Source organism: Buteo buteo, chromosome 5 (genome assembly GCF_964188355.1).
Source record: "Buteo buteo chromosome 5, bButBut1.hap1.1, whole genome shotgun sequence".
Classification (NCBI taxonomy): Eukaryota; Metazoa; Chordata; class Aves; order Accipitriformes; family Accipitridae; genus Buteo; species Buteo buteo.
In genome coordinates this window covers 23,188,598-23,203,855 of record NC_134175.1, presented here as the reverse complement: position 1 = coordinate 23,203,855, position 15,258 = coordinate 23,188,598, and the positions used below count along the sequence as shown (strand labels likewise).

Here is a 15,258-nt window from a genome sequence, read left to right as displayed (position 1 = left end):
CACTCAAATCTCTTGCCTGAGAAGGGAAGCATCTCAGCACCCTAATAAAAACACTGGATAAACTAGATAGAACACCCTGACTCTAGAGCTTCTGAAAGTTTTAAAATCTTTTGGCATTTTTATCATATACTTCCTATGTGTTATCTGTCATATTCAGAAAAATGAAGACTTAGCATCCAAAAGAGTAATTTTGTGGATTCCTGCAGAAATTCTGCATCACACAAACACAGTAAACTCACACCTGGCAGGAAAAAAAAAAAAGGTTCAAATTTATATTTGAAAATTATTACAATTTTGTATACTTGAAATTCAGTCTGCCAGCCCTAATGAGTTGGTTAGACAAATTTATGGAACAAAGCAAGCAGAGCATTGGTCACACTAGTGCCAGCTGCCATGTTAGAAGAAAACTCTTCTCCATCTAGTTAACGTCATTATTTTGTTCTCCTGGACCCTAAAGCTGAAAATAGATGCTCATGGTAAGCATGCAGTCTGAATCATCATCCAAACCACTATGGCAGTATCTGCCACAATAATCCTTTTAATCGCAACCAGGTTAAATGTCTTCTGCCTGAATTTAAGAATCACTTTACCATCACTGCATAATTCTAGTAAATATTCATTTATTATCCTTTCCAAATGGGTTTCATACTCAGCCATTCTTCTCACTCATTTCAGTGAACTAGTGACAATATTATTAAGAAGTAATGCTGTTTTCAGACCATGAGTTGTCAACTAGTATTCAGCCAAAGACATGTCAGGTTTTCAAATGTACCAAAATTATATTTCTATCACAATAATCCAGGTCAAGATTATCTGGTCAGTCTATCACACACATTAGAAGAGATTACATGTCTTGCTAGTAGTACTTAACCTAATTTGTTAAATTGTGAAAAAATGTGTTTGGAATCCATCGAAGCCATATTTTGTTTCCTAGATGACATGACAATGCAGACAGAAGACTAAGAAAACTTCCATTATATGTATAACTATATATATATATATATATTTAGTTATACACACACATACTTACGTACATATAAATACGATCCCCTCTCCTAGAGGTATGCTATCATTTGACAGACACTGTATTTGAGTATGAAGAAATAAACCCAGACATTTGCTGCCCATTTTACTCTGTGCTGCTAAAAATATGTGATTTCACTTGACAGCTTTGTTAACTGTTTTCACATTACCATCCAACACTCTTTTTGTGTTGGCTGGTGTTGTCTTAGCTTTGCTTCCCTCAGCTTCCCTGTGAATACTATGCAGGTTGAGGGTTATTTTAGGGATTCGCCCAACTAACCCCAGTTTCCTCCTGTTAGAAATGCACTAACTGTGCAAGTCCCAAAGCCCTCATTTGAACCCACCAGTATATTTTCTTGAACACATCTACAAAGCAGCTGAAGAGACCTTCTGATTGTGCTTAATTAGGTAAACGCTAACATAGCAAATAAAACATTTGAACCACTATTTTATTTAACTCAAATTTCACATATAGAAGTAAATTCATAACAGAGACATCACCTATATGCTGCTCTAGGTAAGATGCAAGATAGGAGCTGATCTCAGGAAACTACATTTGAACATTTCTTGATTCAGCATGCAGCACCTCTGAGAGAAGCATTGAATAGAGGTGCTCTGCCTTTTCACTCAGCATGGCTGTCCCCATGTTTTTTGTTGCATGCAGCAATGTGTTCTCTGCGATTGCAATATTTCAATCTTAGCAATTTTTGTCATCCACGTGAAAAGATATTCAAAGTGCTAGATCCATTCTATTCACAGTGGCAGCTGAATGGACATGTGTCTTTACTCACAACATTTCCAGACAGTAACAAATACTGGCTGTTTTCAAATGCTCACTTGCAAAGACTTCTGAACTCAAGGCACAATGATCATAAACATGAATTTCAAAGATCATTTGAACTCAGGTTACAACAGTTTGCTTTTCTTCAAGACTGTTGCACTCTTGTAAGGCTTGTTTTTGCCCTGTTTCTTCCTCATAGCAGATGACAACACATGGCTATGAAAGCACTTCCCCTTTTCAGGAGCCATTGGAAACAATTCATAGACCACAAGCAAACAATGGTAACTTAAGACAAAATAAATTGAATGAAAGGAACTTACTGAATAATCACGGAGCAACCCTCCACTACTTTCCCCAGGACATATATTACAGGAAAACAAAATTGTTAATTAGATGCATCACATTTTCCTTTGTGTGTGTGTGCGTGCACAAACTCCGATTTCCATACATCTATCAGAATCTGACTGTCTATGCAGATACCCACATCAAGAGGCACAATATAGATCTGATGGAAGATTTCTGATGCATTTATAAATAGTTCAGTTCGCTTGCATCTGCTTTTTGCATATTGGTAAGTAATTCCTAGTACATCATCATGCATTTTGGCTGATACACTTTTGTAAATTAATCCAAACCAAACCCAAAACTATTCTGAAGTAAAATAGATACGAAATAAGCAACTTGGTGAGATGGCAAATCAACACTATGAGGCATTTTTAAGATATACAGGGCTTTTGAGACCACTGAACTTCTAGTATCTTTTAAGCAGCCCCAAACTACAAAGATTTTGAGAGGGTTTGCTCATGGCATGCTATTATTGCTGCAAAGGGTTTCTTACAGGTTGGTGAAAGTTCAAAATACTTGCCATTATATATTTATCAGAAAAATGTTATTTAAATAAAAGTGACCTTTCATTAGAGATGGTCTCATGATGCAAAATACAAACTCAGATCCAGATTTAGAATGGCTTGAACATTCAATGGAGTCTTGGTTCAGCCTTTATAAATGTCAAGGCTATTTGCAAAATTCAGATTGAGGCTTGAATGTCAATGTATGCATCAAGTTCAGGGGTTTAGGGGCCTGGTCATCTGCTTCAGAAATATCCCAAATTCTTATTAGTTACTGTATCTTCAATAGTGAATCACATTCTGACATATTTACTTTAAAGAGCATTAACTTTCACGCAGAATAAAAAAGGTCTGCAACAAGAATGGCACCAAAAAAAGGCAAAGTCAGGTAGAACAGGTAAACAGCCATGTCAAACACATAGTGTGAAGAGACAAAGACGTAGACAGGAGGATCAATTGAAAAAAAAAAAAGAAAAAAAAGAACTAAGTGTCACAATCATCTGAATTTCAGCAGTACAACAGAATATATTTTGAGCCACCAGAGACAATGAATACTTTAGCATGCAACTGAATCCCTCATCCCTTAGTGAAAAAGGTACACTGTACTCACCATCCATGAAAGCTTGAACAGCCTTGTCTACATTGTTATCAAACTGCTGCAACACCAGAACTATCTCATTATTGCTTTTGTTCGGAACAACTGATCGGATTGCATTGATCTGGAAGGAAAATAAAGGAAGACAGTAACATACAGGTTTATCATACTCCTTTAGACAACAAGGTACCTCTGTGCCAATGCACGTTTATATAAATGCTTGTTATACATGGCATGCTTACAAGTATACAGCAATGTATCTGTATGAAGCAATACCCATCCTCTCCTTACCTGGCCCATGCAAATAATGAAAACAATTTCTTCAAGAGACCATATCATAGAACTGGTAGCCAGTAAGCCTGGAACCAAATCCTACCCTCAGTCACAGCAGGAGAACTAGTTTAACTAAACTGACAGAAATTGGCCTTATGCTTCTTTCCTAAATGTTCTATTTGCTGCCATGTGATCTGACAAGACACATCACCTCTACAAACTTACGGAGTACACAACTACTTCAACAAGGCTGTTGCACGGCCTTGCTATATCAAAGTTATGATCAGTGTTTTTTTGACATCTGGAAAACAGTCATATGCATGAAAATAGTCACAGGTTGAAAGAAAACAGTATCATTTTTAAAAGCTCTAGTGGCTGCTCAGCATAATTTCAGTTTGCTGTTCCATATATATGTGACCAGGAAGCTTGTGTAACAAAATCCCGAACAAAGGACCTGGGAAGCCAAATGCTTCCTGCAGGAAACTTGGCTGATGAAGTGTTACACCCACAGATGATTCTGGCATGCCATGCTTCAGTTTCACAGCATTTGCTATTGCTGTATTGTCTTCAGTATCCATTATACCAAATGGTAATTCAACCCGCTATGTTTTAAATAAAATATTCCTACTGGAATCATGTTGATGATTTACTTTCTCATGCCCATGTAATACAGCTGAAAGTAAATAGTTACATGAAACTTAATTACTGTATTGTTTTAATGCTAGACAAGCTTTACTAGGTAGTACCAAAATAAAAATACTTAGTTAAACATAATTAGCAAAACTAAAGCCTATGGTAGTACTCTGAAAAAACAAAAGAATCAGTGCCAAAACCAGTCTAGTTGTTCCAAATCAGCTTTTTGAGCTTCTGTGTCAAGCTATCCAGCATGTATTTACTATTAGAAACTTGTTATTGTGATGCAAATGTTTATCTGGCACCCCTCTTTGCCATCTTTCTGTAGAAATACATCCTTGATTAGGGTGTACTTTATTTACTGCATCACAATGTTGTCATGCTAATTTCCAATTGTGAAGCACTGGTGGTCTTTGTATTGTACTGTGAAATATAATTGTGAAAAAATAATATGTGAAGATAGATCTGTTTAAGGGAACTAGGCTGGCTTACATGGTGAGAGCATTCACACTGCCTTGTCTTAGCTGTCCACTTAGATGCTGAAGAACAATCTTTCTAGATTCGCTTTAGGGAGTCTCCATCATTGGAGACACCAGAAGGTGATTCAGAACACTTAAGTGCTCAGATTTATGACCAAAAATCTTATTTTGTTGTAGTACGTTCACCCCACTCCTCAACCACTGTATTTCCCTGTCCCATATACTAACATAAGCCATGACTCATTTCAGGTTCTGTTAACGCACAGTAACTGAGAGCTCCGATTCACTATGCCTGCTGGACTTAGTTTCAGCACCGCAAAAGGTTGATACTTGCTTCAGCTAAATCCACACAGGATCAAACTTTCCAGCGGATACTTTCTAGATGAGCTCATCTCTTCCACTGTGTAAAGAAGCCACTTTCTGACTGCAGTACACAACTTTAGTACGTCTACTTAGTACAATTTACTCTGCTCCTGTCCATCATCCTGTCACACGTCTCTTTGCAGCTTCACATTCGCCCACAACACATTTCAATTAGCAAGTCTAGCCTTGGACAACTCGGGCCACAACTATAATTTAGCAGGCAGTGGAGTCTACCTCCCAAGGACACTTTCCAAAGGCCTATCTAATCATTTTTCTAATGCTGCCACCCTATGACTGGGCAAGGCTTCCCCACAAGCTAGGTCCTAACCCAACAGCTAGCTACTTCAGAGTCTCTAGTAAACACAAGTAACTTTATGTTTGAAGTTCAGACAGGCTAGGTTGTCAACTGGACCACTTGACCCAGAGGATGTTGTTGCCAAAAACTATCCAGAAAATCTCTGTCTGCTCAAGCTTATCTCTTCAGCTGATGTGTATGCATGGGGAGGGAAGCGGCAAGTATAGCTTTCTATGCACTGCAGGCATTCAAGTGAAAACCAACAGGATGTGCAGAGGAAGCCCTGGAAAAGGAGTTTTATTCATCTTCTGATTGTGGACATAGGCATGTTATTTAGTGATAAAGCTGCAACAAGTATTCACTGAGCTTGCTCCATAACAATAAAAGTTGGCAAAGACGCTAGGGTAGAGCAGGCCACAAGCTGCACTCCATTTTATGTTCAAGCTGGTAGCTGCCAAACATTTCCACCATGTGGATTACATCTTCATATTCTCACAAAAACCTCCCCTTTTCTTTCACAATCACGTGGATCATCTCTCTGCCTACTCAAAACTGCATAATGTCCTTGTGGCAACTGCTTACAGGAAAAATAGTAAGAGGAAATATCTAGTGTATTCTAACCATCTTTAAATATAAGCATGGGAATTTCATAAGGCTTCTAGGTCCTTCTTTGTTGTGAAAGGTCTGGAAGCCTCAAGAAGCATCTGGAAACAACAAAGTGAGGCCAATGCCACAGGATGGATCAGGCAACTTGCCACACACTGCCATTTGGAAACTTCTTAAAAGACATTAAGAAGAACATCTGTGGGGTGGAGAACACCGACACACAAGAACTCGACCAGGCAGACTATGTTTTAGACTACAGAATCTACTGAAGACTCTCTGTTTGCATTGTATGGTCTTTGTTAAGAAATTTTTGATTAATAGAAAAACCAGAATTAAAAGCTAAACTGTGCTTCATCCAACTAGTACTATGATTAAATACAAAAAGGTTATGGAAACATTCTAGTTGTGGAGATAACCCAAAAAAAGCAAGACGATGATGATCTTAGGAAGAATACTCGCCAATACGGAGAAAAGAAATTAAGCATACGACCAACACTGCAGACACAGTCCTGTTTTAGTTGGACTGTATAAAAATTTGATTTAGGGAACATTGATGTACTGCAGAGCTCAACAATTCTAGTGTCAAAACCCAATAATATCATTTGTTTTACTGTTGAACAAAATATACAGTTTAGAAGTTTCATGAAAAAATTCCTCAGTAAAAGAGCATCAGATTGCAAAGTAAAGCATCCAGGACTTAGGAAATTCCAAATCAGAAGTTGCTTACACTGTTAATCTGCTTCCCTTGTGTATGTATGCTATGATACCCAGGATATCTACAAGTTGTTAGTGTTTCTGCTTTCCAGATTTTTGTATTGACTTATGTGGGATAGGATAGATGAAAACTAAAATTTGCAATGAGTAGGATATGTCAATATTAAAATAAAAATACATATGCTGCTCTGTTCAGAAACAACAAAAGCAGATATATACCCAGAATTCCAACACAGGAGAAATCCCAAAAAGTTTTTTTCTGAAATAAAATATTTTTTCTTAAAAATTTTTAGGAACAAAATGGAATAATGTTACCATACTTTTTCTGGAATTTCAAAGCCAGACAGATCTGTGCGCCAGACATCAGGTCTCCAACACACACACTGTTTAACTGATGTTTTCATCCAGAATACACCGGAACTATTGTACACAGGCAATGAAAAAGTCAGCGATTTCCAGATATGCAGATATTATTGACAAATGACTACAAGTCTCAAATTGTGACGTGACAGTGTATCTGAGGGGCGGACAAGACATGCTGAGGAAGACTAGGCCATATGACAGCCTTAGCCTAGAAATGCAATTTTCAAGGTCCCCCATATTCCACCTCTTAATCCTTTCACACTGGTTTCATAAATATGTGCATATTTCTATGAAGCTCAGGTCTGTCCCCCACATGCAAAATGCGTCCCACATATTTCTGAAAAGGGACATAGTGATACAAAAGAAAAAGCCAAAAGGAGGGGTAGACAACCTTCCTGACAGGGTAAGCCTAACATAAATGCACTTCTACAGCTGAAGGTCATAAAAGATATGTCTCAGACTGTGATAAATGGAGGCAAAGCAAAGCTCCAGGAATGCTTGACAAATACAAGATGACAAGTGGGAGATATATTAAAGGGCTGGATGTGAGCTGGATCTAGGCAGCCTAGGTATGCTGACTCCCCTCTGGGTCACCTGCTAGTTCAGGTGACAAACCAGCCCTTTTGCTAGTACAGTTATACACCTCAACTACTTACAAGTCTCCATCTGCTTGAGAGAAGTCAGTCACTTCCCAATCCAGAAAACTATATAAAGCTCATTTTTAGTAAAGGTGTGACAAGGTGATTCCAGGGCAGGAGATAATTCCCAAATTTATCTCTCTAAACTTGTAAGCAACAGGTTATGGAACTAGAATAATCCAATATTGCATGACTTCTCATCAACAAATTCCTTTTTAAAAATATTTTATGTCCTAAAAGATGTAAAAAGTATAAGAGCCAAAGAACCTCCTAACATGCAGTGATACTGCATTAATACCTAACAGTCTGCAAGAACAAACTCACAGCAGTCCTTTATTAGATTTATTTCCGTGTATGTGGGAGAAAACAGGTTTTTCCTACTCACTGAAACTTGATCATAGGAACAACAACATTACCAGACAGACTACAGGGAATTCAACTGTTTTAATGATTTTGTGAATCATCCTGTCTTTATCCAATGTAGATTCCCAGTGAACTTCTATCATCACCTGGATGCTAGACAAGCATTCCAGGACATGAAGAGAATTCAGTAACATACCTTCTGAACCACAGATAACTGTGCTGTTAATGTCAGCATTAGTTGAGAAGCTGTCACTGACAGTAGTTAAATTCCTGGGCTTTCCCTCCTGTAGCAAGCCTCACCAGAAAGCACATTTCTTTGTTTACTACTAAGATGACTTCTTCTGAATTTTGGCTTACAAAAGCTACTTTAAAGCAATCACAGATCTAAAATATCAAGCTGTGACCTTGAAAACAACTGTGTACGGTCAAGAACATGGAAGGCAGAACCCACATCCACCTCCTTTTAAACCCACAATCTAGAGACCTACCTTGCAAGCATGTATTTAATTCCTGTGGACCTAGCTACTCTTCTGGATAAAGCTAAGGTTAGTTCAAAATTTAGAAGACTTTTAATCACTTTTCCAAGCTGAAGTCTTCAGCACACACTTGGCTTAAAGCTGCTGCAATTTGAGCCAGGTTGTGTATCATCAGGACCAGAATTCCAGTCATGAGGTCATTTTTATCAGTCTCTTACACAAATTGCTGAGCACTGCCCAGAAATTATATCAAAACTGAAAAAGTTTCCAAGTCCCCTCAGATAAGCTGTTTCTACCCCAAAATAAAATCCCCAAGGTCTGAACAGATATACCTGACTATTTTTCTGAGGATTACTGTTAAACTATAGGCAATCTCACTTGGGGCAAATTTTTGGCTTGCCTAAAAGAAATAAATAAATAAATTCAGTAACAGGTTACTTCTGAAGAGCATGGCACACAGGAGAAGAGGACACTGAAATTCTAACCTCTCTCTTACTCGAAGTCCCCATGAGCACCCATCTCATGAGACTTTCCTGATAAGTCAAGCTCAAAAAGAAATACAGCCTGCCTGAAAGTTGTGACAGCAGATTACCTACTCCACACCCAGAACCAAGCTGAGATTGCTATGTATTCCTCCGAGTCCTTTAGGTTCTCTGTCAAGTTTCAAATGGTTCCCAAGCAACTGTAACAACATGGAATCAGCCGCTGCCTGTTTGCTGCTCTACTCCATCTGCTCCCCCTTGGCATCATCTCAAAGAGGATGTTTCTGGTGAATAAGTAACATATCCGGGGTTCAGAGAATTTGTTTATATGTTTCTGACATAGTGACAAATTAAATTTCTTTGCTGAAAGCTCACGGCTGTTCTGAAACCCCTGAACACAGCTGCTCTAATTCCCTTGAAGTAAGTTACTATCATGGTCACTTCTGCAGTTAGAAATATTCTTACTTACGCTTGGTTAGGAACACTAACGCAGATCCACCTTTCCTTTGTACTAAACATTAAGATCAACGGATTTTCTCTAAGTAAGGAGCTAAATTCATTTAGAAGTGTGGTTATCAACAAATACACAGACATTTTCCTACTTTATTTTTACTGCATGTCAGTAGCAAATCTTTATGTACACATATACACCATATATACCCACTGCAACTGAGAACAGGTAGCAGTGTAGGCCACATTCAACTAGATGATGCCTCCAATTAGGGTTGACCCAAATCCTGCAAGAGAAGCAGGGAAAGAGGGCTGTTTGCAGAACTCTGCTGGTTTCTATCATGTAGGAATTTAGCATTAGCAGATGTCCTGGCTACATTAAGTAGGAAAATGCATTTTAAAAACACTTCATGGCAGAATTTTTTAAGGTTTTGAAAACTCCTGTGCAAACATATTTCATAAGTACAATTTGACTTTGCTGCATTAAGAGCCTATTTCTTACATTGGAGACACTTTTCCAGAAGCTTTACTAACGGAGTTCTTCACAAACTGAACAAGTGTTGTTAACATCCCCTTTGAGCAAAAGAACAACTTTGATCAGCTCTGCACCTTTCTTTCCACTACATGACCTGCTTATCACACTGATACCTTCAGATCACTTATCCCCGATAAGCACAAAACAAATTCTACTTGCTGCAGTAAACTACTTCAGGCAATCATTGTGGATTTATTATGTTGCCCCTGTCCCCCAAATTTGTTAACTAATTTAATGGAAAAAACAGACATTTCAGGAGTTCTGGAAGAACACATTGAAAAGTCTGGCTCAGTAAGAACTGTTTTGCTTGAGTAATGACAGCACTATTTAGAGACCTGAATCTATAATATCCTTAACTCAAGCTAAATGGCTCATCAAGTAACACAAGTGCATTTTGATCAGCTTTGCTGGTCTTTGGGCTAAGTCTATCTACTTCAACACATGGGTAAGAACAGCTGCAAAGGTCAACTTTAAGGAGACCTAATGAAATCATAGATTACAAACTATCTGCTTTTGTAATGTATGATTTTAAATTTACATACTACTTCCATTCCTTCCACTATGAATCCTACTCTTTCCTTGCATGCTATGGCTTATGAAAATGACATTTACGGTGTAAGGTAAACAAACCTGTGACACCTCCCGACACATCTGAATAAAATTTCCTTCTTGCAGTTTATGGAACAAACCTGCCCATCTGTTCCTACTGCTCTGACACTTGAAATGACAAATGAAAAAGCAAGCCTTTCAGGAGAACTTCAGCAAAGCTTCACTCTTAACAGAATCCCAAGAGGAGGATTTTCATCTGAATGAGTATGTTGCTAACTCCAGCTGACACCAGAGCTCACTTGTTCAAACATGTTTAGACACACAATAAAAAAGAAAATAAAAAAGATAGGCCCAACAGCAAGTCCTGAAGTTTGAACAATTCCTGATATTTCTTTGGATCAAAACCAAAATCACATGCCAGAGCTGAATGGCTGTCCTGGGGAGTGCCCAATATTCACTCTTCTCTTATTAAACTGAGAGGGTCTAACTGTTGCAGGAGACACTACATTGCTTGTATTCCTCACCCCAGTTGCTTCTTCTTTGGAGGCCTTGTCATTCAGAATCTCAGCACCTCTTCTGGTGATGCATTAGGTTAATACTTGAATACTTCCATTAATTTTATGGAATTATTTTGGATTTAAGCCAATGAGTTTGGCCCATTTTATTCCTTAATCCAGTGAACTTGTGTGCATATGAGCTGAACTATGTGTAACTCTCAGTCTCTGAAAATCCTGATACTGTAAAACAAGTCCTTAGTTATACTGTATTTTCAGACACAGAGATGAGTATAATCAGAGGCAAAAGGGAGAGTGACATATTGAAGGAAGACTATAGCAAGGGTCAGGGCAAAGGGAATTATTCTGAGAGAGATCCTGATGGTAAACTTCTCCTTGTACTAGCTATGCAGGCATGTAACAACCCTTGTGGCTGCTGAAATGCAGAACTTGTGTTATTCCAGAAAATCTGTGGGTTATATGCATGAAAATATGGTAATCAGAACAGCCCTGGCTCCCCACAAGCGTATCACAGCTGCAGGAGCCTCTGCCAACTATGGAAACTTCCATTAGCCTTCCTGACATCACAGGCCAACATTTATATAAATCTCTCGGGGCGGGGGGGGGGGAATATAAAATAGAATGTTTAACCTATTGACTTTATGAACTATCTCAGCTGAAATGCCAAGAATGAATTATAGAAGTATCAGTACTACAGTAGCATTCTCTTACGACTCAAATTAGGGGTAGGGTCTTACAGAGCCTGTGTGTGAGCATAATGCCCCAAACGTCTGCCTCAGCCTCACATCACCTTTAAAATAGTGGCAGAGGTCTTACTTCCTTGAATAACTAGAAGCTGATCATGGAGAGAACATGGGGAAAGGTCACCATTTAAAACAAAACAACAAACATTATGCTAAAACTTCATGGGCTCTGTACTACATTTTTGTCACAGAGAAACAATGTTCAATTTAAGGAGAAACTTGTGTTCTGCTTTTGCAGAAACTTACAAGAATGAATATTTGTGTGCAAATGTACAGCTCCTTTGACTTCATTCAAGTCCTAGCAGGATCAAAGTCTTAAATATATTATGATCTGCAAGCACTAAGATAGAAGAAAGGGAGAATTGGGAAGGAACTGCATTCCATTCTGTTCTTTCTAACAAGGCCTGCTTATACGTGTGTTAATGGCAACAGATTTGTGGAGCTCAGCAGAAGTAATTAAATTTATAAATCTTGGCTCTGTTTCCCAGAAATACTCCCCCCAAAAACATGGATAAGAGCAAACATTAAACTCACTGCTTCAATGTTGTATAGCATGACCATGTCTTGCTCTCAGTTTTCTAAGTGAGAAAGCAATTTGATTTTGACTCTTTTACCAGGACACTGTAAATATGTCTGCTTTTTTCAAATGTGGAAATGAAATCCTTATATTTTATCTGTCTATGTACAAATATAATTAAAGTCAACTCAGCAGGACATACCTGTTCAACCCTTTCCTTATATTTCTAGCGCATTACTCAGACGGTTCTAAAGCTACGGTTGCTTGACTCTGCTGTGGACAGAAAAAGCCACCACACTGTAAACCAAATATGAGACCTCAAATGGAGGTTCTGTGCCACCACAGTCTCATTTTAAAACAAGACAGACTTGTCCAGGTGAAATGGCAAACCAAGCATGCTAGATTCTCATGTGATGTATGTAGAGTTCATGAGGTTTATGCTGTTCAGTCATTAGCCTTTATTTAGTAGGTTATTGGTCTGTATTTTCCAGAATAAAACCTAGCAATTTTGCAATAAAATGTTAATTGCTGTTAAACTAAGTTTTCGCTTTGGCATACGGATTTAGTGGCACTAAATACTGATGGAAGATACAGGAATAAAGAGAAGAACTATTTATAACAGTGTATTAATCCAATTATTTTCCTGCCTTAAACTGTACATGCTCATAAACATTTGATTTTAGATACTCCCAGCAGATATCAAACTTGGAATAGCAGATATCTAGTGTGAATAAAAGTCCTGTTGCAGTTCTTCATTCTTAAACTAGCAAAAGACAAACACATGACTTGTAAAAGTCTGCACTTGTAAAACTGACTAAACTAATAAAAAAATTCAAGCTACACAGTAAATAGACAGAACTTCAATTAGTTTACTGAGTTGCGTTTTGAGAGTTACTGTAATTTACCTTCCAGCACTCTGGCACTAGGGGATAAGATTTGATGACATTACTTTCCATTGCAAAATCCATCACACTACTCAATATTTAAACCCTATGCTGTTATTAAGGACTAAGGAAGATACTCATCACTGAAAAGCAGATTCATGTTGACACGCAAATCCTCAAGCACAATGACTGATTCAAGAGTTAACAACAAATATGAGGAAAAACTACTCAAAAAGCAGGCACCTGGGCAGTGCAACAGGTAAGGCATTGTTTCCCATCAGAGGATATAAAGCAAAAAAGTTTTACATCCTTTTGAAAGCAAAGAAAGTGAGTAAGTAGCGGAAGATGGACGCAACAGTCTGGACAGGAATTCATTCCCACCTGAACTACTAGCATAAATCATAGAATGGTTTGGGTTGGAAGGGACCTTAAAGGTCATCTAGTTCCACCCCCCTGCCATGGGCAGGGACACCTTCCACTAGACCAGGTTGCTCAAAGCCCCATCCAACCTGGCCTTGAACACTGCCAGGGATGGGGCATCCACAACCTCTCTGGGCAACCTGTTCCAGTGCCTCACCACCCTCACAGGGAATAGCTTCTTCCTCACATCTAATCTAAATCTACCCTCTTTCAGTTTAAAGCCATCACCCCTTGTCCTATCACTACATGCCCTTGTAAAAAGTCCCTCTCCATCTTTCCCGTAGGCCCCCTTTAGGTACTAGAAGGCTGCTGTAAGGTCTCCCCAGTGCCTTCTTTTCTCCAGGCTGAACACCACCAACTCTCTCAGCCTGTATTCATAGGGGAGGTGCTCCAGCCCCCTGATCATCTTCGTGGCCCTCCTCTGGACTCAATCCCACAGGTCCATGTCCTTATTATCTTGGGGGCCCCAGAGCTGAACACAGTACTCCAGGTGGGGTCTCATCAGAGCAGAGTAGAGGGGGAGAATCACCTCCCTTAACCTGCTGGTCACACTTCTTTCGATGCTGCCTAGGATACAGTTGGCTTTCTGGGCTGCAAGCACACATTGCTGGGTCATGCTGAGCTTCTTGTCAACCAACACTCCCAAGTCCTTCTCTGCAGGGCTGCTCTCAACCCACTCATCGCCCAGCCTCTATTTGTGCTTGGGATTGCCCCGACCCACGTGCAGGACCTTGCACTTGGCCGTGATGAACTTCATGATGTTTGCGTGGGCCCACCTCTCAAGTCTGTCAAGGTCCCTCTGGATGGCATCCCTTCCCTCCAGCGTGTCGACCACACCACACAGCTTGGTGTTGTCAGCCAGTGCGCTCAATCCCACTGTCCATGTCACTGACAAAGATGTTAAACAGCGCTGGTCCCAATACCAATCCCTGAGGAACACCACTCATCACTGCTCTCCACTTGGACATCAAGCTGTTAACTGCAACTCTGAGTGTGGCCATCCAGCCAATTCCTTATCCACTGAGTGGTCCATCCATAAAATCCACATCTCTCCAATTTAGTGACAAGGATGTCGTGCAGGACAGCATCAAATGCTTTGCACAAGTCCAGGTAGATCACTTGCTATGCTGTTTCCTCAGCTGCTTCATTCATGTATTGGTGGGCAGGTAACAGTTTGTACTGCTCTTTCAGTAAAACATCATTAGCAAACTGAAACCAGAGGAAACCTACTTTCATGCTCAGTAGTTGTCATGGTTCATCAAGCCTTTATAAACCAAATGCGATGTTTAAGCCATTAACTACTAGTCATGATCAGTTCTGAGAAATACATTACCCGACTGAAAAGTTCATCATTTGTGAACTCGGATGCAAAATGGCAAGTTAACTAAAAATCTGACTACTGACCTCTATTTCAAGGCTATTTCTTTTCTCTGTCATGTTGTGGTGTGTTATATTACATCTTAATTCTCTATCACTTCTTGGGACTTCTCTGGATTTGAAAGCCACATTTACAGTATCTTGCACACATTCCTCAGGTCAAATGATTTTTTTCCTTGTTATCAGTCTACCTAATTGCAAAACTGAAGTTTGGCAAATCTTTTTCTGCTGAATAATTTTTTCTGTCAGCTCAGGAAAAGAGTTAATCCAAGGAATCATACACAAACTTTTATTCTTTTCCTTTCCATTGACAGGCTTAGAGAGAAGAGAATATTT

General features: G+C 39.1%; 1 protein-coding gene across 5 annotated transcripts in view; it reads right to left on the bottom strand.

The window, feature by feature from the left end:
• SPATS2L (spermatogenesis associated serine rich 2 like) overlaps positions 1–15,258 on the bottom strand; it is an 87,460-nt gene that overhangs the window by 29,580 nt on the left and 42,622 nt on the right. For all 5 annotated transcript variants that reach the window (XM_075028085.1, XM_075028089.1, XM_075028084.1 and 2 more), the window contains one exon: positions 3,263–3,371. In XM_075028085.1, coding sequence (XP_074884186.1) covers positions 3,263–3,371 — 109 coding nt within the window. The remainder of the gene's footprint in view (positions 1–3,262; positions 3,372–15,258) is intronic.